Source organism: Meles meles, chromosome 8 (genome assembly GCF_922984935.1).
Source record: "Meles meles chromosome 8, mMelMel3.1 paternal haplotype, whole genome shotgun sequence".
NCBI lineage: Eukaryota > Metazoa > Chordata > Mammalia > Carnivora > Mustelidae > Meles > Meles meles.
The window spans coordinates 21,700,071-21,726,352 of NC_060073.1; the positions used below are offsets into that span (position 1 = coordinate 21,700,071).

General features: G+C 56.3%; 1 protein-coding gene across 1 annotated transcript in view; it reads left to right on the forward strand.

The window, feature by feature from the left end:
• The window catches only part of ALX4 (ALX homeobox 4), a 39,465-nt gene extending 16,927 nt beyond the window's left edge, over nt 1-22,538 (forward strand). Inside the window, exons 2-4 of the mRNA XM_046017697.1 lie at nt 13,199-13,509; nt 19,697-19,825; nt 22,209-22,538. Of these exons, the coding sequence (XP_045873653.1) occupies nt 13,199-13,509; nt 19,697-19,825; nt 22,209-22,538 (770 nt within the window). The remainder of the gene's footprint in view (nt 1-13,198; nt 13,510-19,696; nt 19,826-22,208) is intronic.
• Nucleotides 22,539-26,282: the final 3,744 nt, after the last annotated feature.

Consider the following 26,282-nt stretch of genomic DNA (forward strand, 5'->3'; position numbering starts at 1 on the left):
GATCTCCTCCAGCCACGGGAGGCCAAACTGGAGGTTGATACCTGGGCTGGGCCTGGAAGGAAGGAGCTGGGAAACTTCCAGTCTCCTTGAGGAGCTGCTAACGGGGGCGTGGGTTCTGACTAAAGTCAAGACCCCCACCCAGTGTGGCAAACATCAGGACGCGATGTTGCAATGTTCGGTCATAAGTGGACTTTCCATGAACTAGGGGATGGGTTGGTACTGCTCAGAGAGATTATGCAATTGTTTTGATTATTGTCCCCAACCCTGGGGGGGGCTCCTCCCTGGTCATTAAGACCTGCCTAGTCTGGAGAGTTGGAAGTGTCCTGTTTTACCATGAAATGTAACATGTCTTGCCAAGACTTCTTTGGTTTTCAATACTCAGTTCAAGGCCACGCTGTCATGAAGCCTCCCCTGACCTTTTCAAGTAGAACTGACCTCTGCTCCTTATGGGCCTCTCTGTGCCCAGGACACAGTGAGTGCTCCTGCCCCTTGGGCTCCGGGACAACTGGTCACTGTTACCTGTCTGTCCCCTTCATAAGGTCACGACCCAGGGGGAAGGGCTCCATGAACGCACACCTGAGTGAACCAAGGGATGAGGGCATGAACAGACGCAAACAAAGACACAGTATCAAGAGAGGACAAGAGAAGGAATCTGGGGTGTAGGCTGGGAGGTGGAGGGGACCTAGCCCTGGACAGAGTGAGCCGAAGCCAGGACAAAGGCCCTAAGGGACACGGGCTAGGGGACTTTCTTTGCTTTTTTCAATTTTTTTATTGTGATAAGATATAACATAAAATTGACCATCTTAAAACTATTTTTAATTGAAGTATAATTAACATATTAACTATTTTTCAGTGGTATTAAACATATTAGTAATGTTGTACAGTTATCCTTGCCATCTATCTCCAGAGCGCTTCTCATCTTGTAAAAGCAAAGCTCCGTACCCCCTAACTACTAACTTCCCATCCCCCTCCCAGCCCCTGGCCACCACCATCTACTTTCTGTCTCTGTGCACTTGACCCCTCTAGGTACCTGGGATGCGGGGAAGCTTTTCTGTGACTGGCTTTTTTTCACTTACCAGCCTGTCCTCATGTTTCCTCCATGTTGTAGCACAGGTCAGAATTTCCTTCCTTTTTTAAGGCTGAATAATATTCCATCACACAGAGAGACCACTCTTTGCTTATCCACTCATCTGCTATTTATTGGTTTGCTCCCACCTGTTAGCGCCTTCAGTGCTTTTCTTATCATTCTTTTTTTTTTTTTTTGGATGCAAGGAAGCCTCCCTCCTTCATACCACTTTAAAGAAAACTGAAATTATAAGAGCTTCAAAAAATAAAGTATCTCTTTTACTTTTAAGTCCCAATGGTAGCTTGACCCCCGCTAACAAAATATGCTTCCTACAGGTCTTAGAAATGCTGCTAGAAAAATCACCTGCTCCAACCAGGTCACCTGTCACTTCTGAGGAAGTAAGGGTTTTCAGAGGGCTGGGGAGGTAGGGTTCGTCCCCAGAGCTGGCATCTGCCTTGGGATTTTGCTGTGGGCATGCAGGCCCATGAGTGAAGGCCGTGGATGGCAGCGGTCTCTCACGACGCTCCTGCACACACCCTGTTCACGTCACTACTGACGCCGCCTACAGAGTGGGGATTCCTGCGTGAGGTGATTTCTTCCCATTCATGTCCCCACAATTTTTTTTTCTTGTAACCATAATCTTTTTTAATTTATGTAAAAACATTTTAAATGCGGGTATAATTAGCATACAACATGATATCAGTTCTGGGTATACAACATAATGGTTTGATAATTGGATATGTTCAGAAATGATCCCCACACTAAGCCTTGCAACCGTCTGTCACCTCCCATAGTTACCGTAAGTTTTTTTTTTCTTGGGATGAGAACTTCTGAGATCTACTCTCTTAGCAGCTGTCAAATATACGGTACGGCACTATCCACATACTTCTTTTTTAAAGTTCTGTTTTTTTTTTTTAATTTGGGCACGGTTTCCGACATAGAGAAAAGTTACAAGCAGAGGACAAGGAACCCCCAGATCCCCAGATTGCACCAAGTCCCCAAATGTTGACATCTTGCCGCATTTGTGTTCTTGTCAATCCCTCTTGCAGGCTCCCGGGGTGTTCGCACGTGTGCTGATGTAGAAACATACACACATATGTGTTGTGTCCTTGGCACTGATTAAGAGGGAGCTGCACTCGCATACCGCCTTCCTCTGAGTCCTTCAGTATTTAGCTGAGAATGAGCACAAAACAAGACTTAGTGCTGGGGAGAGAATTAATGGGGGGCAAGCTGGAGGGTGGGGAGACCCCAAATCGAGGTCCCGAGAAAAGGCATGGGTCCCCCTTGGAGGGCCCAGTTGTTCGAGAGAGTTCTATGAGGGCCGGTGCTGAAGGTGGGAGGCGCTGGGACCCTGTAGAAGCAGCTGCGGGAAGTGGCTTTCTGGGACTCTGGGTCTTGCTCCTTTGTCTTGACCCTGTCTCCTAGCTGCCCCATCCGCCCCCGCAGAGAAAATGCCCCAGGCTGGGGGTTTGAACCGGAGCTCTGCCTCCTACCATTTCCTCCTGCTGGCCTCAGTGTCCCAGCCCATTGCACACTGCCACAGCCGTGATGAGCTTCCTGGGCCTGGGGTCAAGCCCAAGGCCCTGTCACTGGCTTTTAGTGACAGTTCCTTCCTCAGTCCTGGGAAGCGCCCCCCCACCAATCCTCTGGGCCAGAGGAAGACGACCCCCCAATCCAACCCCTGTGGGAAGAACAGGGAGGGCTTCTGTGTGGGGGGAGAGCGAAGATAGAGGGGCCGCAGCCCCTGCTTCTGCCGAACCCTCCCCCCCCCCACCCGACTTAGAAGATCCCACAGAGATCTGCCAGAGCCATGGAAAACACCACTGGGGGTGCTGGGGTGCGGGGGGGTGGGCGCGGCTGTATGGCTCCTTCACAAGCAGCTGGAGAACCCAAGATTCCACAGGGTCTTCACAAAAGACAACTTGGGGAAATAAATTGCCCTCGGTTGCTGGTGACATTCAACGAGTCCTTGCTCTCTGAGCCTCAGTTTACCCACCTGTGGAGTGAGGATTCTCAGGAGAGCCACCACATGGGAATTTTGAGGGGGTTGAATCAATCAAGAATGTGAAAAGCCCCAGAACCGGTAGAGGAATGAACTCTGTGGGGAAAGGACGGAGACCCATGTCATTCATCTCTGTGTCCCTGGGGGAGCTAGGACAGTGGCAGACGCACAGTAGGGCTGGATAGCTGTTTGGCTGGCAAACCCTCCCAGGTCGGGCCTTGGTCTTCAAGGAGACTTCTAGAAACCTCATCAAGGCCTGGGGCCCTGGGGCCCATCTTCCACCCTGAGGAACTTCACTGGGACTGCAGTGCCTCCTGGTGGCAAGATGAGCAACTGCAGCCTTGAGCCTGGCCAGCAGGGAGTGGGGGCTCTAGAACCTTGAAGGACGCAGGAGACTGAGGAGCTTGCCTTGTGGTTGAGCATTGTGTACATCCCAGGGCCTGGTGACTCCTCCTCAGTTGTGACTTCCCACAGGGACTCCTTCATAACCCCTTCCCCCGTCCCTGGCAGGGAGCCAGGTAACACGTGTTGAATGAGGACACAGAGAAGCCGAGTTCTGTGCATGACCATAGAGGCAGCAAGGCTGCCTGTGGTCCTTCACGCCCTGCCGCGTGGCTAGGTGGGCTCCTGAGTCCGCTCTCCCACCTCTCTACCGCAGCCAACCCACCCATACAGCAGTGTGCACCAAGGGACCCGGGCCCTCCTGGATCTGGAGCCCAGCCTTGTGGCTGGGTCCCTCCCCTGCAGGGGCTCTGGGTCATGCCCAGCAGGACATACAGAGCTCCCAAAGGCAGAAGGAGGCAGGTCCCCCTCGGGCCCCAGCGATGCATTAGGGACGCACTGCCCTGAACCGCTCACACTCGAGTGGGGAACAGACCCCATCACAAGCACTTGAAAGCAAAGAATTCAACATTTAAGACCTAAGTCCAGCCCTGGGGTCAGGGAAAGAGAAGGGGTCATCCTGGCCCTGAACCTTGGGAGTCCACTAAAAGCAATCCACGGAAGAAGGAACGTAACAAATGAAAGATTCAACTTCGCTGGTAATAAAAATATAAATTCAAACAAGATCTCACTTTCGTTTATCACACTGGCAGAGATAGTTTAACATGCCAGGACACCCCTCATCCTGAAGCAGGCGGGCACGCCGGTAGCCGAGGGGAGAGTCACGGCTCTGGAAGGCAGTTTGACCCTGTTGATGGGAGACCTTCAAATGTGAACACGATCCGATCCAGTCGTTCTGGTTCTTGGAGCTCCTTCTAATGGGATCACCGTGATGTAGGAAGGATTTAACGACGAGGATGTTCATCGCGGACCCGTTATCCTTGAAACAATCAGAAACCCGGGTGTCCAGCAGTAGGGGACTGGCTAGACAGAGTTTGTCCCTGTGGTGGAATCACATGCAGCCAATTCAAACGGTGTGATGGAAGAATCGAGAACAGCATGGAAAGATGTCCTGGAGAGAGTGTTAGGCTTAAAAAAAAGTGTACGAAGAAGCGTGTCTGCATGGGTGTGCTTATGTGTGTGTGTTATGGTTTCCATCTCTAGGCGTATCTTCACTTAGCTGATTGATTTTTAAGCATTTTTCCACGTGGGAACTTGGATAATTATTATATTCGTGTGACGCTCTGGGGGAATGAAAGGACTCACCATGGGACTAGAAGGGACTAGAAGCGAGGTGGAGGGTGAGAGAAAATATGAGTCTACGAGGCAGGGAGGGGTCAGACTTGCCTGGGGAATCATGAATGTCACAGTAAGCCTGATTGGTAGGGTTGGCAGATTTTGGGGAAAACAAGACAAAACAAAACAAAAACCTAACAATAAACCCCGAATGCTCAGTTAAATTTGAATTTCAAATAAACAATGAATAATTTTTACTGTCAGTATTTCCCATGCAATCTCTAGGACATACTTATACTAAAAATTAGTCGTCGTTTCTCTGAAATTCTAACTTAACTGAGCACCCTGTAGTTCACCTGGCAATCCCAGCGAGAGCTCTGGGAACCAGTGAAAGCCTTTAGAGTACGTTGCAGTACAATCAGATGTGTGTGTCTGGTTGTATTTGAGGGTGGTGGGCCTGAAGGCAGAGAAACCTTTTAGGAGGTGAACATAAGCCTATAGTCTGGAAGTCTCCAGAGCCCAAGAGAATGCGAAATCCTACAGGGCCCAGTTTGTGAGGACAGCGGCCAATCCCCACCACAAAAGGGCCTTTCTCTGAAGCATCCCTATCCTTCCTCCACCGCACCCCTACTGGTGCTCATCTCCCACCCCCCAAAACTTCACAGCAGAGTTCAGTCATCTTTTGGGATTCTAATCCCTGCTTTCAAATAGTATTTTATATAATGATAAAAGCAATTCTTGTTCATGGTAAGACAAATAGAAAAGTAATTCAGACCAGAAAAAAAAAAAAAGGAACAAAAATCAACCCATATACCTATATTCCCACCTCTAGAAACTTCTAGAATTTTCTAAGGACAGATATTCCACCCCTTCTGAATTTTTATAAAGTTGAGATTTATTTACGACAACCCGAACATCCTTCCAGATGCTAAAACACTTTTCTTTTATATTAGTCTCATTCATTTGTTCATCAAGTGTTTATTGAATACCTACTGCATGCCAGCCACGATAGTAGGTGTTAGACAGGGGCACACAAAGCAAATATATTCAGATATACTCTCCGTTTTATGGAAGGCAGAGAGACATAATAAACAAAAGGGAAAAAATCTCCAATAAATACATAATAATGTGTGTGCAAAGCCAAGAAAGAAACAGTTTGCAGAATAAAGAATATCAGGAAGGATCTTCTATTTATGGAAATAGAATCCTTTATTTAACCAGTCTCCTATTACTGGATATTTTGGTTCTTTTTGGTTTTTCTGTATAATGATGACATGATGAACTTTCTCTCTAGCAAATTCTTCGTGCCCAACCATAAAGATTCCTTTAGGATAAATTCCTGGAAGTGGAATTTCTGGGTGGAGACATACAAACTTTTTATTAGTTTTTCTGTAACATATGAAAACACAGTTTTGTATTTTCTCTACAGTTTATGTGTCTTTCATTTTTAAAATAATGTGCTGCAAAATTAAAATTGGGGGGGGGTGGTGTATAGTTTTATGAATCTTAACACATCCCCGTGCAGATTCACGTCCTCACACACCAGCCCTCTCTGGTCCAGACCTCCCCCTCCCCAGCCCCTGGCAACCAGTGATCTGCTCTCAGTCCTCCTGCTTCTGTCTTTCCCAGGATGTCCCGGGATAAATAAGCAGAGTCATACATATGTAAATTTTGAGTCTGGCCTCTTTTACAGATGGTAATGCTGCTTTTGAGAGTAATTCCAGCCAGTGACTGTGTAATAGCTCATTCCTTTTATCTCTGAGTCTCTAGCCCTTCACGTGGTGGTTCCAGTTCCCTTATTCATTCACCTGTAAGAGGACCTTTGGGTTGTTTCCAGTGTGGGGTGATTCTGACCAAAGCCGCGATAAGCATTTGCATGCAGGTTCGGTGAACGTCAGTCCTCACATCTTCTGGGCCAACGCCTCGCAGTGGCATCGCTCGGTCACGTGGGGAGTGTGGGTTTAATTATAGAACTGTTTTCCCAGCCAACGACGTGGGAGACTTTCCGTGGCTCCATGTCCTCGTCATCACCTGGTGCCACCTGGGGTTTCACTTCCGTGGCAGTCGGTGCGTGGGGCTGTCTCACAGGACTCGTACTTTGCATTTCCGGGCTGGATAATCCGTCCAGCGTATTTTCATGCTTTTTTGCTGCCTGTAGGTCCTTTCGGGAGAGGTGTCTATTTACATATTTTGCCCACTTTTTTTTTTCTCCTTTCATACTACTGTTAACTATGCCCCATCCTTTATTCAGAGGTCACTAGTTGTGTCCCTGCTGTCCTTTCACTGCTCCAGGAGACAATCCAACACACCGCATGTGGCCCGCGGGTGTTCTTAGTCTCCCGGGCTCTGTGACAGCGCCTCCGACTTCCTGTTTCAAGAGGCATGTTCGGAGCTGGTGTGGGTGAGCAGGGGTGCCCATGTCACCTGTGGGGGCCACCCTGAGCACCCGAGCTTCCACCTCCGGCTCTCCCCTGCAGATCGGCAGGTCCCTGAGGGTGGGGACCTGGTCTGCCTCCACTGGGTGAGACCGCTGAAATGTCCCCCCAGTTCCTGCTACCCCTTTGGCGTTAGCTAGTGGGCCTGGACCTAAACCAGGGATGTCCAGGCTGAGCTCTGCACGGAGCCGGAGCAGAGAGTCCCGGGGCAGAGGAGGTGGGTCCAGGACGTGATCAATGGCTCACCTTTCACCTTCGCCCCTGCCCCCACATGACTGTTTGGACAGCAGTGGGGTTTTTAGTCGGTGCCCTTTAAATAGCATGAAAGGGCCTCACGCTGGCCTGTTTTGTTTAAGAAGATTACATCGGGCCCTGTGCACTCTGCCACAGGGGTGTGTGAGGCCGACTCACCCGGGAACAGAGGGAGCGGCGTGTCCCCCACAAAGCAGATGTTTGGAGGGAAATAGATGTAATCAAAACCATGGAGGATACAATTACTCAGACCCCTTAGACGTATACCCCGCATGCATGGGCCTGTGCACAACTACACACACACACACACACACACACACACACTTCCCATGTCCGTACTCAGCTATGTGTATCTGTAAAGTCACCCTCGCTTGCATAAATCCCCAGACACAGCCTCACACACCCTGCTCGTGGGCCTGCACTCAGACTGTCTGCAGGCAACCACACACATGTTCCGCACACCCATTCACAGCTGCAGGCTTGTGTCCTGTGCCCGAGGGTGCGCGTCTGTGCACAGGGGAAGAATGAGCACACAGAGGCCTCCCGCACCCTCCTCGCTTCAGAAGGGCATCCTCTTGAAATCACAGCCATGAAAAAAAAAAAAAAAATCACAGTCACCCTCGGAAACCTCTCCAGGGCTTTCGTATCAAAAAAAAAAAAGTTTAGACTAGGTTAGAGTGACGTCATTGGGTTGAAGCAGGACAGCAAAAAAGGGGAACGGAAAGAAGAAAGGTTTTCCATCTCTTGTATTTCTCGGAGTTCAGGCAGAGGTTGGAGGCCTTCTGTGGCTCCTGATGCGGAATGTACCTTCAAGCCAAATGCTTCTACTTCATCAGAAGTGGTTGGTGGAGACATTGACCTAGGGTCATCTGAAGGGCAAGCCAACCATCACGGCCGCCATCGCAGGCAGACCTTTGGAGGGGCAACCATTGGTCACCCTGGGTGTTTTACGTACACACATTGCTTGATTCCTCTGGGTCGTCTGCGGTTTATAGCCACCTCAAGACATTCCACTGGGAAGCAGCAGATTGGGATGACCTTGCCCTGGGCCCCTGAGACAGGGACAGAGCCCCCCTCCACGCTGTGGGCGGGGCATCCACATGGCGCCAGTCCAGAGTCCAGTAGGAAGGGGGGGCAGCCAGAGCTGCAGGCGGGTGGTCTGGCCCAGGGGGCTCTGCTGTTGCTCAGCCCCGTGCAGCACAGTGCTCTCGTCCCTGAAGAGGGCTGGCCCAGAAGCAGGGAAAGCGGGAGGGTCTCCCGGTGGACTTCTCTCCACCGTGGCGTCATGGTGGGTATGGAGCTGGCCCCCAGCAGATCTCGGACTGGGTTCCCTGGACGTTTACGTTCTAGAGCCCCTTCCTTAAATCCCATCCCTTTGCTTCTCCGTCTGCTGCCCTGATGCTCTGTGTTTTCCCGCCGGCCGCACATGGGCACATGCTCCGCCGGCCGCGTTCGTCCTCCTCCGTCTCGTCTCCTCTTGTGGCTCCTGCTGCCAGCTGCTCACGGAGGCGCTCACGAATGCAAGCCCCTTTCTCCCGTGTCCTACGCACTTGTCTCCTCCTCGTGTAGCAGGATGAACTGGTTCACTCGTGGGTTCAACAAGCACCTTCTGCCGGTGGCTTTCCACGGCCGGCACACAGTAGGCACACAAAGGTAGCTGCACAGACTCAGCAGTGTTTGCTCGTTAGAAATGGTCTACTTACTCTCCGGCAACTTCTGACTGCACGTCTGCCATCTGCCCCATCCTGGGCGAAGCCCAGGATCTGTGACGTGAGGTTCCAACTGTCGGGGAACTGATGTGCTAGAGGAAGGAATGGACACTTGGGGCTTGATTGCATACTGGTCAGAAACACGGGCAGTGATGGGAGAGGCTGAGCAGAGGCCAAAGGGGTCTGTAGGGTTGTCGCAGTCTGGGAGGACTTCCTGGAGGAGCTGGTGCTTGACGGGATCTTGCAGGTCAGCTGGAAAGGAGGCCATTCCAGGCAGGTGACCAGAGGTGCAGGTGAGGGAGGCCAAGGAAGTCAGTGGGAACCTTTGGTGAAGAGTATTTGAGCCCAAGTGGTGGGCTCCTCTGGTTCCAATGGCTGTCTTGTTGAGGAGGGCACTGCAGGGCGAGCGGGATCCTGACCCAGCACCCAGGCCCTGGGCCACCCACCTGATTCTTCACCCAGCTCCTCAGGATTGTTCGGTTGGAGAGCAAACTGCTGGCTTTGCCCAGGCCCCAGCCCCATCATGCAGCCCGTCCCTGGCAGCCCCCCGTGTCAGTCTTGTTAAACTTGGGGCCAGCAGTGGGAACCCCAGCTGTTTAGACAGGAGGACAGAAGGCTCTGGGAGGTGTGGCGCCCGTCTCGGGGAAGGCCCGGGAGAGCCGGAGCCAAGACCAGTGAGCCAAACTTCTAAGAGACAGACATAGGCCGGAGCTGAGGATGAATGGCCCGGGTGTCCTGATGGTAGTGAGCTCTCTGTCCCCACAGCCCGTGTGGCCCCGCTTGCTGGAGAAGCTGCAGGGTGGAAGGGATTTGACATAGATCACCCCCATCCTGCCCCAAGTCTGGGATTCTTGGGGGTGGGCCATGGGACCTTGGGACACTGTTCTTTGGCATCTAAAGTAGAGACCCAGGGGCGCCTGGGTGGCTCAGTGGGTTAAGCCGCTGCCTTCAGCTCAGGTCATGATCTCAGGTCCTGGGATCGAGTCCCACATCGGGCTCTCTGCTCAGCAGGGAGCCTGCTTCCCTCTCTCTGCCTGCCTCTCTATCTACCTGTGATCTCTCTCTGTCAAATAAATGAATAAAATCTTAAAAAAAAAAAATACTAGGAAGTATTTTAAAGTAGAGACCCAGCCTCCCGATTTAAAGCAAAACGATCAACAGTGAAGACCGAGGTGGGAAGGCTCTCCTCCCTCTTCCTTGAGGACCTGGAAGTATCAGTTTGCCAGAATTCCTTCCATCTCTAAGGCTTTCCTGTTGGCCAGCATTTGCCTGGACCCAGACTGGCCCCCACTCTGCTCTCCTCTTCTTGCCACGCCTGATCCTCAGGAAAGGCCCAGTGGTGACAAAGGCAGGAGGGACACTCCGCTGGGCCGAGGCTGTGGCACAGCCTTGCCTGCTCCCCCCACTCCAGATGGGGTACGGCAGCTCCAGCTGCCGATGAGACTCTGGGGTGTGAGAAGAGTCATCTGCGTTCACAGGCAGACCATGGTAGAGCTGGGCCCAATGACCTTCCAGCTCGGTCTGGTGGTCTTTGCACACCCCATGCTGTCTCTCCATTTCTCCCCGACTTGCTCGGTCTCAGTCAGTGGCTGGAGGTTTGAGAACCTGGGTTCTTACTTCTCACCCTAGAAGACTGGACGTTCTGCTGCCCCCCAGCCGGCTAAGCCTAGAACGGGGTCAACACTGAGGGGTTTCCCTCGTCGTCCTCAGAGGCCTCCTACCCCCAGGAGGAGCAAAGCAGGACTCCTTGATTATGTGAGGCCCCTGCCTTCCTCTGCTCCTACCCCTCTCTCCCTGGGAAGAGGCCCCAAGCCCACAGGGTAGGAGGAGAAGACGGGGGCTAGAAGCCGTGCTTTGTCACTAATTAGCACGCATTGCCTGCTCTCTCTGGTGTGAGTTTACCCCCAGTTAAAACTCAGAGCTTGGGCTGGTCCCTACAACCCTCAGTCTTCTAGCACGGAGCTCCCCATGCAGCCCATTCCCTGTTGCTGTGCGGGGTGGTCCCAACTCCAGGCCAGATGCCAGAGGACACTTGAAAGGTCTGTGGGGTCATGGGATGGGGCCTGGAGATCGGTGTGGGGGCAGGAGGGGCAGGGGTTGCCCCCCAGTCTGGCCTCCAGGAAATTGCATAACAGAGATGTTTATTTTTGGTGAGGCTGGGTGGGATTTCTTTTCTTAAAAAAAAACCCAAAACATAAAACTTGTTTGTCTGCCAGCAAGATAAATATCTTCGCTGAAAGCTCTTGGCCCGGCTGCCAGCTGCAGTTTGCATAATGTTGTCACCGCAGCCGTGGCGGTCTGCGTGTGCCCGGGCTCACGTGGGTGTCCTGCGTGATGCCTGGGGGCTGCCGCCCTCCCTGTGGCATCAGCGCCGCCAGGGGCCCCCTCGAATGGCCTCCCGACGCTGCGGGCGGGTCGGCTCCAAGCACTCACCTCTACCCCCTTCATCGGGGCCTCGGAGAGAGGGATGGGGATGACAGGCAGCTGTCCCTCGCCCCTTCCCAGCATTAAGAGAGCCACCAGGGCACAGGGGAAGCTGGGAGGAGAGCCTCTCTAAAGCCTCAGCCCCCGGGATGCAGACGGAGTCGGGAGACCTGAGCCAGCGGCATCATCCTGACACTCCATGCCCACCGCGTGGACCTGCTCCCAGAAGAGGTGCTCGCACCAAACACGCGTGCGTGCGACCGTCAGAGCTTGTACGTGACAGGCCTTCTCCAGTGCTCCCTGGAGGCCTTATTGTAATCAGAGCTGGCGTGGGACCCTCATCCCACGGGCCGGGATGGGTGGCGCAGCAGAGAAGGGCTCCCACCGGCCTCCGGACACCAGGCCAGCACCTACACCTGTTCCTGCACCCAGATGCTCTGGGCAGGGCCCGCCTGCTGGGAAGACTTCTCCGGGGCCAGAGTCCTCTGCAGCTCGGAAGTCCATACTGGAACTGGGGATACACCGATAGGGACAGAAACCCACGTAGCCCACATAGGCGCTGTGCTAAGGGCTTTGCCTGTTGGCCTCCTTAACCCCATAGTACCCCAGGAGGAAGAGCCTACATGTATCTTCATCCCTATTTTACAGAGGGGGAAACTGAGGCACAAAGAAGTTAAGTGAACAGTCCCAAGTTTGCGGCTGGAGCAAGGTACATGTGGGAGTAGTACCCTCCATAGGCTCCGGAATCCACACTCTAACCTTCACTCTGAGGCAAGCGTGTCTGCCCAGGGTGCTAACTGGGCCATTTGGACGTGGACAAGTTACTCCCTGCCCGACAACCCCCCCGCCCCCCCCCCCCCCAGCTGGCCTCTACCACCTCATCCCTGACCTCCATAGAGCTACTGGTCCTGCCCAGCTCTGGGCATCTACAAATCACCCAGTGGAGCCCCATCCTGGCAGATGTGGTGGCTGGGGGCCCAGGTCTGAGCTTAGTATGACTCTAGTGGGGCCCACACGTCAGCATCCTGGGGATGCAGGTGCCGCCCAGCTTCCCTAGTAGATGCGCCACTAGCCTCGAGTGGGCAGAACCCTGCGTGGACAGTAGGTGAAACCAGTGAAGGACGAGGGCGTGACTCCTCATGCTGGATTCTTCGAGCTGGGGATTCTTCTCTGCAACTTCTACTGAGCCCAGACAGGACCAGGCCTGGAGAGGAAGGGCATTCTTGTCTGTCTCGACACCGGCCTTCTTCCTGCCCCTGCCCTGCCCTGTTGGGCCAGACATGGCTGCTGAATTAGCCCTCCCTTCCCCGGAGGTCTGAGGCACTGGGTCAGCATTCCCCAGGCCCAAAGCAGAAGTTCTGGCAAAGGGTGTCCTTCTATATGGAGGAGCCCAGAGTCGGTGGGAGCAGGGATTAAAGGTCCAAGAGATCAGATTGGCTGATCCGGAGTCATATAATGTTGGTGCTAAAAGAGGTCCCTTCTGAGATGATGGCAAAGTGGCTCAGAGAGGGAAACAGACTCTCCCAAGGTCACACAGCATGTTAATGGCAAGTCAGGATTAGAACCAGGAACTCCTACCCTTGCATCCAGTGTGATGCTGACAGGGGAATGGCAGGGGAGGGCTCTCCCTGTCCCTCCCTCCTCTCTTGCTTGGTTCGGTCATTGGTTTCTGACCTTGTTTCTTCCCCCTCAGCCAAAGAGAGCTCCCTGGGTGAGCCAGAGTTGCCGCCTGACTCTGACACCGTGGGGATGGACAGCAGCTACCTCAGTGTGAAGGAGGCTGGAGTGAAGGGGCCCCAGGACCGGGCCAGTACCGACCTCCCCAGCCCGCTGGAGAAGGCCGACTCTGAGAGCAACAAGGGCAAGAAGCGGAGGAACCGAACGACCTTCACTAGCTACCAGCTGGAAGAGCTGGAGAAGGTCTTCCAGAAGACCCACTACCCCGACGTGTATGCCCGGGAGCAGCTGGCCATGAGGACAGACCTCACCGAGGCCCGCGTGCAGGTCAGTGAGGGCACCTGGGGAGAGATTGGGAAAGCAGGGCTTGCCCCGGGGCTGGTGGGCAAAGCTGGGACCACCCGACTGTCCCTCAACCACACCAGGGCTTTCTTTACTCCTTTACCCCAGTCCAAGGACAGCCTGCCCCTTACACCACTGCTTATCAGGGTTTTTTCCACCTGATTATCAGGCTTCTTGCTCTGGCGGGAGCAGGTGCAGAAGACTGTTAGCTGTATTTCTGGGCTCTGTGTGGTGTGAGTGTCCAGGCCATTTCACAAAGGAGAAGATGACTGGGCTCTACCTTTGAAGGCTTATCTCTTAGGAAGGAAAGAGGATAAACCTAGAAACATCTATAGCAGTCCAACGGGCAGAAACAGAGAACAACCAGGCTCTTCTCTCTGCCCAGGATGGCTGTCTCCTTCTCCATCTTTTGACTCCCAAATCAATATACCTCCTTTGTGAAGTCTTCCTGACCACAGGAGCTAAAGCTGTAGCCCCCTACCACCATCCAGCCACCAAAACACCCAACCCAACCCAACCCAACATAACCCAAACCAACACAGCCAACCCAACACAACCTAACACAACCCAACCCAACACAACATAACCCAAACCAACACAGCCAATCCAACACAACGCAATAGAAGCCAAACAACACAGTCAACCAGACCCAACATGGCTCAACACAACCCAATAGAACCCAACCCAACGCAGTTGGCCAGACCAACACAGCCCAACACAACCCAAACAACACAGTTAACCCAACCCAGCACAGCTTAACACAATGCAACAAGACCCAACCTAACACGACATAACCCAAATCAACACAGCCAACTCAATGCAACCCAACACAACCCAAATACCACAGTCAACCCTACTTGACATGGTTCAGCACAACCCAACAGAACCCAACACAACACAACCCAGACCAACACATTCAAAACAACCCAACTCAACCCAAATCAACATAACACAAGACAAGCAAATCAGGTCACCTTCAACCACACTGTCCTATTTTTTTCTTCTTTATAGAATTTATGACTGGCTTAAATTATTTTATGTTTGTCTCCTGTCACTATAATGTGAGTTCCTTGAAAACAGGTACTGTCTGATTGTTCATCACTGTATTCCTACCAATTAGAGAAGGCTGAACTCAGAGCAGCGAGGGCAAAAAATAAATATTTGTAGACTGGTGGACCTCCTTTGTCCAGAGAGGCGTGTCCTCTCTCCTCGCATGAAGTTACAGCAAGAAAAGAAGCAGAGAGGAAGCAAAGAGGAAGCAAAGACCTCTGAGTACCCAAAGCACAGGAGACAAAATCCATGCACTAAAGCTCAGGCTTCAGCTTCACACAAATAAATGTCACGCTCCGTCCACTTTTCTACCCAGAGCGTGTTAGAAATGGCAAATGCGGTGTTGTCACATAGTGGTTTTTTTCCTCCTCCAATGGGCTGAGGAAGTCAGTAGCTTGACGGCAAAGAGCAGTTCTTGTTTTTTTGTTGTTTATTTTGTTTTGTTTTGTTTTGTCTTGTTTTAAAGCAGCAGCTCAGCTGGGCTAGGCTCGGTGCAGAAGTGGGTTCAGGGCAAGACAGAGCCTTCTGCTATCTGCAGGCCCCAAGGGCGCCCCCTGCCGCCTCAGTTCACTAAGAAACCTTCAGCAGAGCATTTCCTAGGGCATCGGTAAAAGGTTCCTCGGTCCCAACCATGCTCTGCGTAACAAGGCTGAGCATCTGTGACATTGTCCAGAAATGATTTCAGAATGGACCTTGTGAGAAGGACCAGCCGTCACCATAACTATGCAGCCATCCAGAAACTGCGGGTACCCAGAGTGAAGAGTCGGGTTGTTTGGCCACAAGTTCCCGGGGTCTGGCTGCCTGTCTTATTCCTACCCAGTGCCTGGCGAATGGTTGGGGACGGAAGGCAGGGCATCTGAGGCTGTCCTGTCATTCCAGAAGTGTCACACACCGACTCTCTTATTTGCATCTGGATAGACTGCCATGAGACCTTACGGGCCTCGGAGTCTGGACAGAAACTCCAGAACCTGGCCTCGGCCTAGCCTGTGGATTGGGAGGAACTAAAGGAGCTGGTGGAGAAGGGGGAGGCCAGTTATGGGAAGTTCCTGTGGGCACCGTGTTCATGTGGGTTTGACTGGTCCATTCTCTGCACGGTGTGTGTGTGTGTGTGTGTGTGTGTGTGTGTGTGTGTGGGCGTGCACACGTGCGCACGTGTGTTCCTTACAAGTGGATGGGAGCGCCCGAGAGTTGAATTCACTTAGTAACAAAAGAAGGACAGCTCTTCTCGGACAAACCATGGAAATGACACTGGGCCGTAGAGAACGTTTTTCAGGTGCCATCACACGGCCAAAGCCGAGTGTTCCTTCTGCGTGTGCACACACACTCATTTATGCCTACTTTCAAAACAGAGTCGAAGCAGCTACGATTACAGATTTATTAATGTCACCTAAAAACAAGAACAATGTCATGAAATAGGCAGGTAATTAGGTCAGACATCGAGGCTAAGAATCACGGCTGCCACTGAGCACAAATTTCAACCCTGAGCTTCCTGGCAGCCAAGGCAGAAAGGGAAATGCTGATGTGTTGCATATCTTCTCATCTAAGGGGAGGAGCATAGGAATATAGAATGTTAGTGCTGGAAAGGATCATCGATCTGGTCCTCCTCTGGTTTGATAATAAGTTGGAAGAGGCCCGCAGGTGGGACGTGATCACCTGTGGTCAGGTGACTCTGGAACAGTGACTCCGTGGCAGGGCTGAGACTAGAATCCAGGACTCCTGAGCTCCAGCCCAGTGTTTCTTTTACTTTAGTTGGCTCTGCCAGGACATGGGCCATATTGTTCTGAGACTTTTCTTTGTATACAGGCAGCAGGGTGGGTGGGACCTCCATGTGCGTCAGACCTCTGGCTCGAGCCTGGCAGTGCCCTGAGGTTTGGGGGGAGTGGCGGTAGAACCCCCCGCCTGCCACCGCTGGGTTTGTTCAGGGCCCTTACTCAGCTGGTGGGAAGCCAGGTGCCTGGCATAGAGTGGCGCTGGGGACAGGGAGGGGGGTAGGCGGCTCCAAGATGAACCTTTCCTGGGAAGAAGCTCCGGGTTTGGCCCTGCTCCAGGGGCTGCAGGGGCCTCTCTCTGCTGTCTGGGATTCCGATCTCCGCAGCTGGTGTCTGAAGACAATAAGACAGAGGCCTCCCCGCCCTGGGCCACCCCGCCCTGGCCCCAGATGGGCTGCGGTTACTGAAGCCCCCGCCAAGACGGTTGGTTCCTTAGGGAGAAGCCTGTGCTGAGCAGGCCCAGGCCAGGGTGGGCCGGGAGCGGGGTGGTCCTGGGGCGCGACATGCAGACTGGAAGGCTGGACCTCGTGGTCCCCTCTCTGCCCTAGGGCTGTCCTGTGGAGACAGGCTGGCGCTGCAGAGCCCTGAGGCACAGAGCATCTGTGGAGAGCTCTCAGAGTGCCGGGCTCCAGGAGCCAGAGCTGGAAGGCTGGCCGCGCCTGATCTCCAGGCCCTCCACCGTGAGCTCGGAGGAGTCCTGAGGATGCCCGGCCGCCACCCAGGCTGGGGGGCTTGAGGCTTGAGGCTGCAGAGCCCCAGGGCTCGCTCAGCAGAAGAGTCCCAGCCCTGCCCAGTAACAGGGCCCAGGGCTGCAGGCAAGCGGGGTGGGCTTGGGTGTTTGTGCGGCCCCTCAGCCTTGCCTCCCGCCTCCCGAAGTCTCTGGGTCTTTAACCCTCCCGTACATCCCTGGGCCTGGCCCTCCTCCACTCCCATCCCAAAGACAGCACCATCTCTGCCGTTGTTCCCCGGCTCCTCAGCTGTCTTCCCAGATAACCCAGCACCCCCACTGCCACTCCCCCACGCTCACTCCAGCCCCCACATTCCATCTCTCCCCACTCCGCTCCTCCTCCCACTTCTGGGACCGGCTGCCTCCCTCCCCGTGCAGTGCCCCCCAGCCTGTCCAGAGCCTGCCAGATACCTCCACTGGCACCCCTCCACCTGCCGTTCCCGGCAACCCCCCCCCCCCAGTGGCGGCCACGGACACTTTTCCTTACCTTTTCCCCCCCAGCCCCCAAGAAAGAATGGAGCCATATATCTTGATGCCTCCAGTGGGCTTCTCCCCTCCCCCTGGCTTCCCCCCCAACAAACCCTGGGAGGCTGAGGAAGGAGCGGAAAGACGGAGCTAAGCCTGCAGGAAATTAAACATGAAATGAAAACAAGCTCCTCTGATTCAGTCTCTCATCCTGGCCCCTGCCCCCCCATTCCAGGCCACTGATAAAGGGGGATCCCGTTTCAGCAGCGCAGAGAGGAGACCTGATCTGCCCTTGGCTCTCAGCGGGAGGCCTGGGCCTGGACCCCAGGAGCCCCTGGAGGCAAAGGGGCCCAGGAGGCTCTGGAGTAGAGGCTGATGCGTCTCCTACACCAGCCTCAAGACAGGGAGGCAGGATGGCCCTCAAAGCAATGCCAGCCCGTGTGTGTGTGTGTGCGTGTGTGCGTGTGTGTGTGTGTGACACACACAAACCGAGGTGCGGGCCCCACACTCGCTCCCTGCCCCCAACCTCCCCACACTCACATGAGTCATGCACACCCCAGCTTCTTTTCCGTTTAGCAAAAGAGAGCAAGAAAGGTCAGGAGCTATAAATAAGCAAGAGCCGAGTACTTTTCAGAACTCTCTGACAGCATTTCTCAGCTCTCACCTGCTGTTCTGTGAGGCGCCACTGCTGTGAGGACATTAGTACAGATATTGGCCCCATTTTCCAGATGCAGAAACTGAGGCCAGCGACAATGCCCATGCGGGAATGGGCGCTTGGTGGGGCAGCTACGCTAGAAGCCAGGAGGGGCTGAGCAGGCTCTGGGCTGCGGTGCGGGAGCCCTCCTGCCTCTGGCCTGGCTCCTTCTCCCTCCTCTGAGGACATCCTCGGTGCCCCCAGCAAGGCTGCCAGCGGGCCGCCTGTGGGGGGCCGTTGGGGTGTGCCCACTTGTGCCCGAGGCTGTTGGCAGGGACGTGTCCTGTCCAGCTGACAGAAACCTCCCTCTGGGCATCTCCGAGGCCTGCCTTTGACCCAACCTGAAGCCATCTGGGGTCTGGAAGCTGATCCCTCCCCTCCTCACACCCTCTCCCACCTGTCCTGCCCCAGATCCCAAGTCTCGGGGCTGGGCTAATAGGCCCCAAGCCCAGCTCTTGCCCATGAAGCCTGGGAAAGCTCTCAGCCCATCGGAAGTGTTCCTGCGAAGGACCCACTAGCCCACCCCCACCCATCAGAGACCACCCTCCCCACCAAGGCCCCACTCCAGCCAACACCCCACCAGCCCCCGCTCAGGGACAGGTGGGTTTTCCCTCCTCCTCCGAGTCAGGCCACCCTCTGCATGAGACTTCGCAGTGGCCACCTTTAGTGACCACACCAAGAGCCAACTGCTTGGCTGGGCATCAAGGCCCTCCACAGTCTGACCTCTGCGTCCACGGGTCTCTCTCTCCTGCCACCTGCCAGCTGGGCAGCATGGCCTCCTGCAGTCTCCTGAGCGTGCCCTGCTGTGTCTACACTAGGACACAGCCCCAGGCCTCTCCTCCACAAAGCCGTTCCTGATGGCCTCTGCTGCCCAGCTGAACCCCTGTTCTCCACAAGCCCTTCAGCACAGAGGGCCCGAGGGGGGACACTTTCCAACATGAAGGCAGCAGGGAGGCTTCAGCTAGGTAGGAATGCGGGTTCTGGGCCACCGGACAGGCCCCAAGGAACCACGGAGCTGGTGGAAAATTATGGCCAGACTGTGTGGGTGTCTGTGTGCGTGTGTATGAGCGTCTAGAGAAGGGTTTTCTAGAGCAGCCGTCACACCTTTTGTCAGGTTCCCCTCAGGAGTCCGTGTCCTGAGGCAGGTCAGGCCGTGCTGGGCTGGAGTTGGTTAGATGACCCTGAGGAGGACCAGTGACGTGACGCATGGGTGTGACACTTGTCCACTCTGGATTCTGCAGCTCGGAATGATGGAGTCTGGCTCAAGATCACACTGTGGGTAGTTGGGGGGAAGCTTGCCTTCCCCACACTCAGCACGGATTATTCTAGATTGTGAGCTTTGAGGCAGAAGCCTGAGGCAGATCCTTCCCTGCAGCCGCACGGCCCAGACCTGGCGCTGAGACAGCTGCGGGGCTCCAGGGAATGACGGGTACTGCCCGAGCCCCAGAAAACCGCTCTGTCCTGTAGGTCTGGTTCCAGAACCGGAGGGCCAAGTGGAGGAAGAGGGAGCGTTTCGGACAGATGCAGCAGGTTCGAACCCACTTCTCCGCTGCCTACGAGCTGCCCCTCCTCACCCGGGCGGAGAACTATGCCCAGGTAAGTGCCAGCCCCGGGCTCCGGGAGTGGGCATCTCAGAGGAGGGCCTCAGATGGGACTCATCAAGCCGGGCGCAGATGTGGGCCTGTTCACCCCAGAATGTGGGAGGCCTGGGCCGTTCCTGCCTACCTCACGTGCTGGCTCGGGCTTGGCTGGGCGTTAGGGATGGGCAGGCCGGGACGGAGTGGGTGACTTTCTCCTCTGCCTCATTGCCCCTTCTGCTGCGGGCATCGGAAGCGAGTCAGGGTGCCGACCAAGGCCTCCAGGCCAGTGGGAGCCGCTCGGAGCATCTCCCGGGACAGCCAAGTCCAGAGAGCTGGGGGGCTTGAGCAGGGCTGTGGTGAACGCGGAGGTCTGAGTCCTGAGCGGGGCTGTCCTCCGGCCCCAGACCTTTCTCGCTTCAGACAAGCCAGGAGCTCTAAGCCTCCGTTTCTTCTGAAAATTGGACACGATGAAAGTACCACCCCAGCCCTTTCGTGAGGCTGTGGAGAGGCGAAATGAGACAACACAGAAGCACTCCGGGCGCTAGAGAGCCGGATAAAGGGCGCTGTGCGCCCGCAGCTTTGCTGGCGGCTGTGTCGCGTCCCGTCCTCCCGACTGTCCCCTGCGATCAGCCTGTCTCCCCTCTAGTGCTGGTGGGGTCTCCCGGGCAATGCAGGGGTGAGAGGGAGTGTGAGCAGTGGCCGACGCTGGGGCACCTGCGGAGATGTCTTTCCGGCCGGGTGCACTCATCACAGCCCACAGCCTGCCCGGCAGAGGGGACTGTTCCCTCCCTCAGGCCTCTTGGTGGCCATGGCAGCCAGCCCGGCCCCACCCAGCAGGGAGCTGGTGGCAGTGGCGCAGGCCTTCCTGTTTCCTTCAAGACCCCCTGTCCCGGAGCCCTGCTCGCCCCCCACCCCGCCTCTGGACGCCCCTCCCCGCCCTCCACCAGCTCTGCCCCTCCCCCTGCCAGGATTCATGTGGCAGGGGGCAGGGGTCAGGCCTGGGGTGAGGCTGAGGAATGTGGGGTGCCGCGCGCGCGCACACACACACACACACACACAGGCCTCGGCCTCAGCTCCTGCTGCACACTTTCATCTCTCCCTGCTTTCTTGGAGAACGGGCCCCTGGCTTGACTCCTGGGTCTGGATTTCCCCTGCCTGAGCTCCTGGGTCTGGATTTCCCCTGCCTGAGCTCCCTGCTGGAGCGGAGGCAGGGGTCGGGGGCAGGGGGGAGAGGACCAAGACAGGGCCGGCTCCTCCCTCCCACCTGCAGCACCACATTTCACACACCTCTTGGCGGAGGGGAAGGGAAAGGCCCCTGATTGCCCATCGCTCCAGCCAGGAGCAATGTGGTCAGGCCAGTGGGCTGGTGGTTCTTGTTGCCATGACAATGCCCCATGGGACTTGGGGGCCAAGCTCCCCCCTTCATTCCACTTTTGAGTGCCTTCCCTGACTAGACTACAAACATGGGCAGGGAGGAGAGCAGGCCAGCAGAAGTCGCTTGAGGGTCCCCTGTAGCCCACGCACAGGGCTGAGAGGGCTTGTCTCCTCTGGTCCTACTCAGCCTGTTCCCACCCCCTGCAGCCCAGATCTGCCTCCAGTTCACCCCCGCGTGCTGCCTGAGCACCTCTCACACACACGCACACACACACGCATGTGTGCACACACACACACACCCTGGCCTGTGGGCACCCGGCCTGGCTCTATCCATCCATGCACGGGCACTCACCACGTCCTGAGGCAGCCCCTTCCTTCCTAAGTAAGTTCTGGAGCCTCGAGCATACAGCACTTGGAAGCTCAGCCACTGGTCTGGACACCGGGGAGAGGAGGCCCCACCGCCCAGCTCTGCCCCCCGCCATGCCACAGCCTGCCAGCCCGGAGCCCACGTTCCCAACACCAGAGCCCTCTGAGTTCGGGTCGGCTCCCGTTTCTCAGGTACCTGGGATGCCCCAGGCCTAGCGAGGAGTCACAGGGGAGGGGACAGTCGCTGACCTCCAGGGGCCATGGAGGGAGAGACAAAGCTGGCCACTGCATCTCAAATTCGGAAGTCAGCTGGCTGAGGTGGGAGCTGCCCTCAGCGGCTTGGCCGTGCCCTAAAGGCAGCCCTGTGACTGGACCCTTGACCAAGTGTGAAGTTCAGTCCCGAAAACCACTTCTGTCTGCGGGGAGCAGAGGAGCTGAAGCACAAAACCCGAGCCCTTCCAGGTCCGCATGGCTGTCAAGGTTTTGAGAGGCTCCTGGGTAAACACCCAAGCATGATTTCGTCAAACGATGGACTTGTGAGCAGGGCGAGGTCATCGGGGGGTGCGTGGCAGCGCCCCTCCCCCGCCACGTGCCCGCCACCCCCACCCCTGCCCCTAAGCCCAGCCGGCCTGTGACCGCTCTCCCTTCCCTCTCCCCAGATTCAGAACCCGTCCTGGATCGCCAACAATGGGGCTGCCTCACCAGTGCCGGCCTGTGTGGTCCCCTGCGACCCAGTTCCCGCCTGCATGTCCCCTCACACCCACCCCCCTGGCTCCGGGGCCAGCGGCGTCACCGACTTCCTGAGCGTCTCCGGGGCTGGCAGTCACGTGGGCCAGACACACATGGGAGGCCTGTTCGGAGCGGCGGGCCTCAGCCCGGGCCTCAACGGCTATGAGCTCAACGGCGAGCCGGACCGCAAGACGTCGAGCATCGCGGCCCTGCGCATGAAGGCCAAGGAGCACAGTGCGGCCATCTCCTGGGCCACATGACAGGGCACCTCTTGGCCTGTCCCCACGCCCTTCCCCCCCTCGGGGCACTGGCCACGCCCACGCTTCCCGGGCCCCCAGCCTCCCATTCGACTGTCCTCTTAGGAACCTGGCCTGGGCCAGGGGCCTGGCCCTCAGCACTTTCAGCCACCCCGAGTGTGAGGCCCCGTGGACCGCTGGGAGGGAGGGGGCAGCAGGTCCCACCTGCCTGGGCCCCGAGGTCGAGCCCCTGCTCCTGGCCGGAGGCAGTGGAGGAAGCCAGGTGCCCGAGTTTTGCAGCTTTGCGTCCACTATAAGCTGAAGACCCTTTCTCCCCACCCCTGCTCCCCTGCCCTGCCCGATTTGAGGGTTGAGTCAAAGCTAGGTTCCCATCCAGACCGAGCAACAGCCACGTGCAGTCACGTCCGTCCTTCCTCTGCTGTGTGGTCCCCTGGTCACTGGGCCGGTGAGTTTGTCTGAAGTCCGGAGTCCTGTTCCTCAGGGTCCTGCAGAGTCGCCCTCCTGCCGCGCCCATCCCCCTTGCTCCTCTCAAAGCTCTGACCCCCTGGGCCCAACGCGCCCACCTCACCTCCACCCACCCTGGCTGTCCCCTGTGCTGGACCCACCTGGAGGGCTGGACAGAACAGGAGAGGAGCTGAAGAATCCTGCTGGCACCCAGCAGTGTTGGCCTCTGGGAGCATGGACAGTCCCCGAGGGGGCAGACTCTGTATCTCGGTGAACTCTGCAAGGGGCGGACCCAGACCACCCACAGTACCCACGGTGCTGGAAGGAGAAAAGCTTCTAGAGAGAGGAAGGGCTGCAAGGAGGTGTCCGGGAAGGGACCGGGGCTCAGGCACTTACGTCCGCTCTCCTGACCGCCCGACGCCCCACAACCTGCAGGCGACTGTTCCAGAAGGCAGGTCTGGGCAGCTTTGTTTTCTAGCCAGCCAGGCCCCTCCTGGAGGACCTGGAGACGCCTGCCCCTTCCCCCACCCATTCTGGTTGCTTGCCAGGGCTGCTGAGCAGTGTCCTGGCGTGGAAGGACTTAAACCTCGGAACACAGAGTGGGGCCTGGAGTCATGTTGGCAGAGGGGGTCAAGAGCAGCGTGCTGAATTAGCTAAAGGATGTGTGCTCACGCCCAGCCTCTCGGTCCCCACACTGCCTCAGGCTGCCTGTCCCCTGTCAGCCATCCCTGGAGCAGCACCCTACCTGGCCAGAGTCCCCCACAGTGGGTGGGGACCCCATGTTCTACCAGGCGAGGGCAGAGAGGGCCTGCTCTTGTACTTCGTACCTAGGGAACCCGAAATATCAGCCCCTCCCTCTCACCAGCCTCTAGAAGGGCTGGTGGGCGCCTCTCCTCTGGGTCACTTGCTCTGTCCTGGATGTGGGAGGCAGGATGCCGTCCAGAAGCCGTCTCCCTACCCGCGGGAAGGTGCTTCCTTCTGGGGAGGAACTCCACACCTGCCTGACTGGAGACGAGCTCGAGTTTTGGTACCAGATTCAGCTGTCACCTAAGCTTGTGGTACCCAGTCCCTGTCCTCTGAGGCCACCCTTTAGAGCCCAAGAGTCCCTTCCAGTGGGAAGCCCCTGGGGACAAGTCCTCACCTTTCCTACCTTCTACCTTGATCCTGTCCGGGAGGAGGGTTAAGTCCAGCGGGCTTGGGGGCCTGTACACAGGACAGCCTCTTGGCTTGGGTAGAGGGTGAGATCTTCTCCCCTCGAGCTGCTCGAGGCTTAAAAGGAATCACAGTCCCTGCCTCTGCCTTGTGCTCTCATCTGCCATGGAAACGGGCCTGGGGAAGGATCTAGTTTTGGCCTCCCTTGGTAAGAGTCAGACCTCTTTGTGAACCACAGCTCTAACACTGATCTTCTAGAAGCGATCTGGGACATGAAGTTAAATGTTGGTTTTAAATGATCCATGTAGTTGAGGATACTGGAATGACTCTTAGGGAGCCTTTTCCAGTTCTGAGGTTCACTGAAATAACTCAGGCTCCCCAAATCTAGGAAGGGAAAGGGAGAAACACTTAAGGCTGGGAATCATTCCCTGTCTTTCCCTTAAGGGCTCCAGTGGCTGGCAAGGACAAGGGAGGAACCCTCATCTTACCATGTTCTCACCCAGGAGGGGATCTGCACAGAGGGATGGAGAACTGAGAGATCCCCAGAGGAGGGGGGGAGGGGGCTCTAGGCAGATTCTTCTGGAAGGCGCCCCTGGTGCTCAATCCTTCTATCTGACTGCTTTCTGGCTGAGCTAGACCAAAGTCAGACAAATTTCAACCAAAAAGCTCAAGAAGAAAAAGCCTCTAATAGAGGGAAGCCCTGTGGTTCTGGCTGCCCTTCCCACCCACACAGCCAAGTATTTATGATTAAAATGTCCGTGTGAAATGTGCCTGTTCACCTCCCCACAGGTAGCTCCCTGCCCCAGGCCCCCCAGGGCCGGCCCACTGCTCCGAGAATCATAGGACCTGGAGCTGAGAGGGACATAAAGACCCTTTACTTAGTGTACTCCCTTCCCAACGGAGAGGAGAAGGTCCCAGCCACGGTGGGGGAGGGCCGAGGTGGGGTAACTGTCCTGGGGAGCAGGGCACACGCGTGGCCTTAGCCCGCAGGGGGCAGCGCGGCCTCCCCCAGCCTCTCTGTTCCCTGCTGGCCGTCCTCCCTCTCCTCAGCCTTCCCTCTGCTGCCTTCCCAGTGGGCTGCGAGGCCCAGACCTCCCAGGGCAGGAGGCGGCCCCGCGGCAGCCCCCGCCAGGACTCCGCGAGCTTGGGGGGACCCTCGGGGGCTGGCTTGCTGGCTTCCTCGGGCACGAGGGCTCAGGCAGGCGGGCACAGAGGAGCGCCAGCCAGCTCTGGGGGCCACCACAAAGCACATAAGCTGCAGGGGTGAGGCTCCCTTTGGCTCAGGGCCTCAGGTCTCATAGAGCCAGAGATGCGAACCCGAGGCGGCCTCCTCGATGCTGAGGGGGCATCTGGGCCTCCATAGGAACAGGCCCAGGCAGCCGGGGCTTGACACGAAGGTGCTGCTACGGCCCTCAGTGGCCCTCTTGGCTCCCGGGGGGCGCGGGAGAAGCGAGCTCTGGGGGCACACGGCAAGGATTGTCCCCGCATCCTCGATGGCACTGGGGGGACACGGACTTCGTAACCTTTCTTGAATCCTTTCAACTATACTTGATTCTCGGCTCTCGCTACCACGCCTCCAGCTCGGGCAAGCAAGGTGGCAGGGTGGGTTCGAAGACACTGCGGGGGGGGCGGTCAGCAGCCCCGAGGTGGGTGCCCAGCGGCAATGGCCACATGGGACCCAGCTCCAGGGTCCCCTGCCCGCCCTCTTTTTGGCGGGGTAGCCAAGAGGAGCTTGTCCGCGAAAGCTACCTTGTGTCTCACTCAGGCAGCCGTTCTCTCTGGGCCGGGTTGAGGGGACACCGTCAAGTAGGACACTCCGGGGTCTGCTTGATGGCCCTGTCAGGGCCAAAGGCAAACAGGACTAGCTGGGGGACGATGGTCGCCAGGCTGGCCCCCAGGATAAGCATCAAGAGAAAAATGAGAAGACCACGAGAGCCCTACTTCCAAAGTCACAACAACCCTGCTCCCCCTCGCCAAGGCGGCTGCAGGGAGGAAAGGTCTTCTGGCCAGGCAAGCATGACCTAGTCCCGCCCTCCCCTGCTCCCCTTCACTCACACACATAGAGCTAGGCCTTTATACTACTGATTTTGAGGGACAGTGTTCAATGCCTAATGATCTGTTTGGATGTGCAGTGGTGGAAAAGAGAGCTGA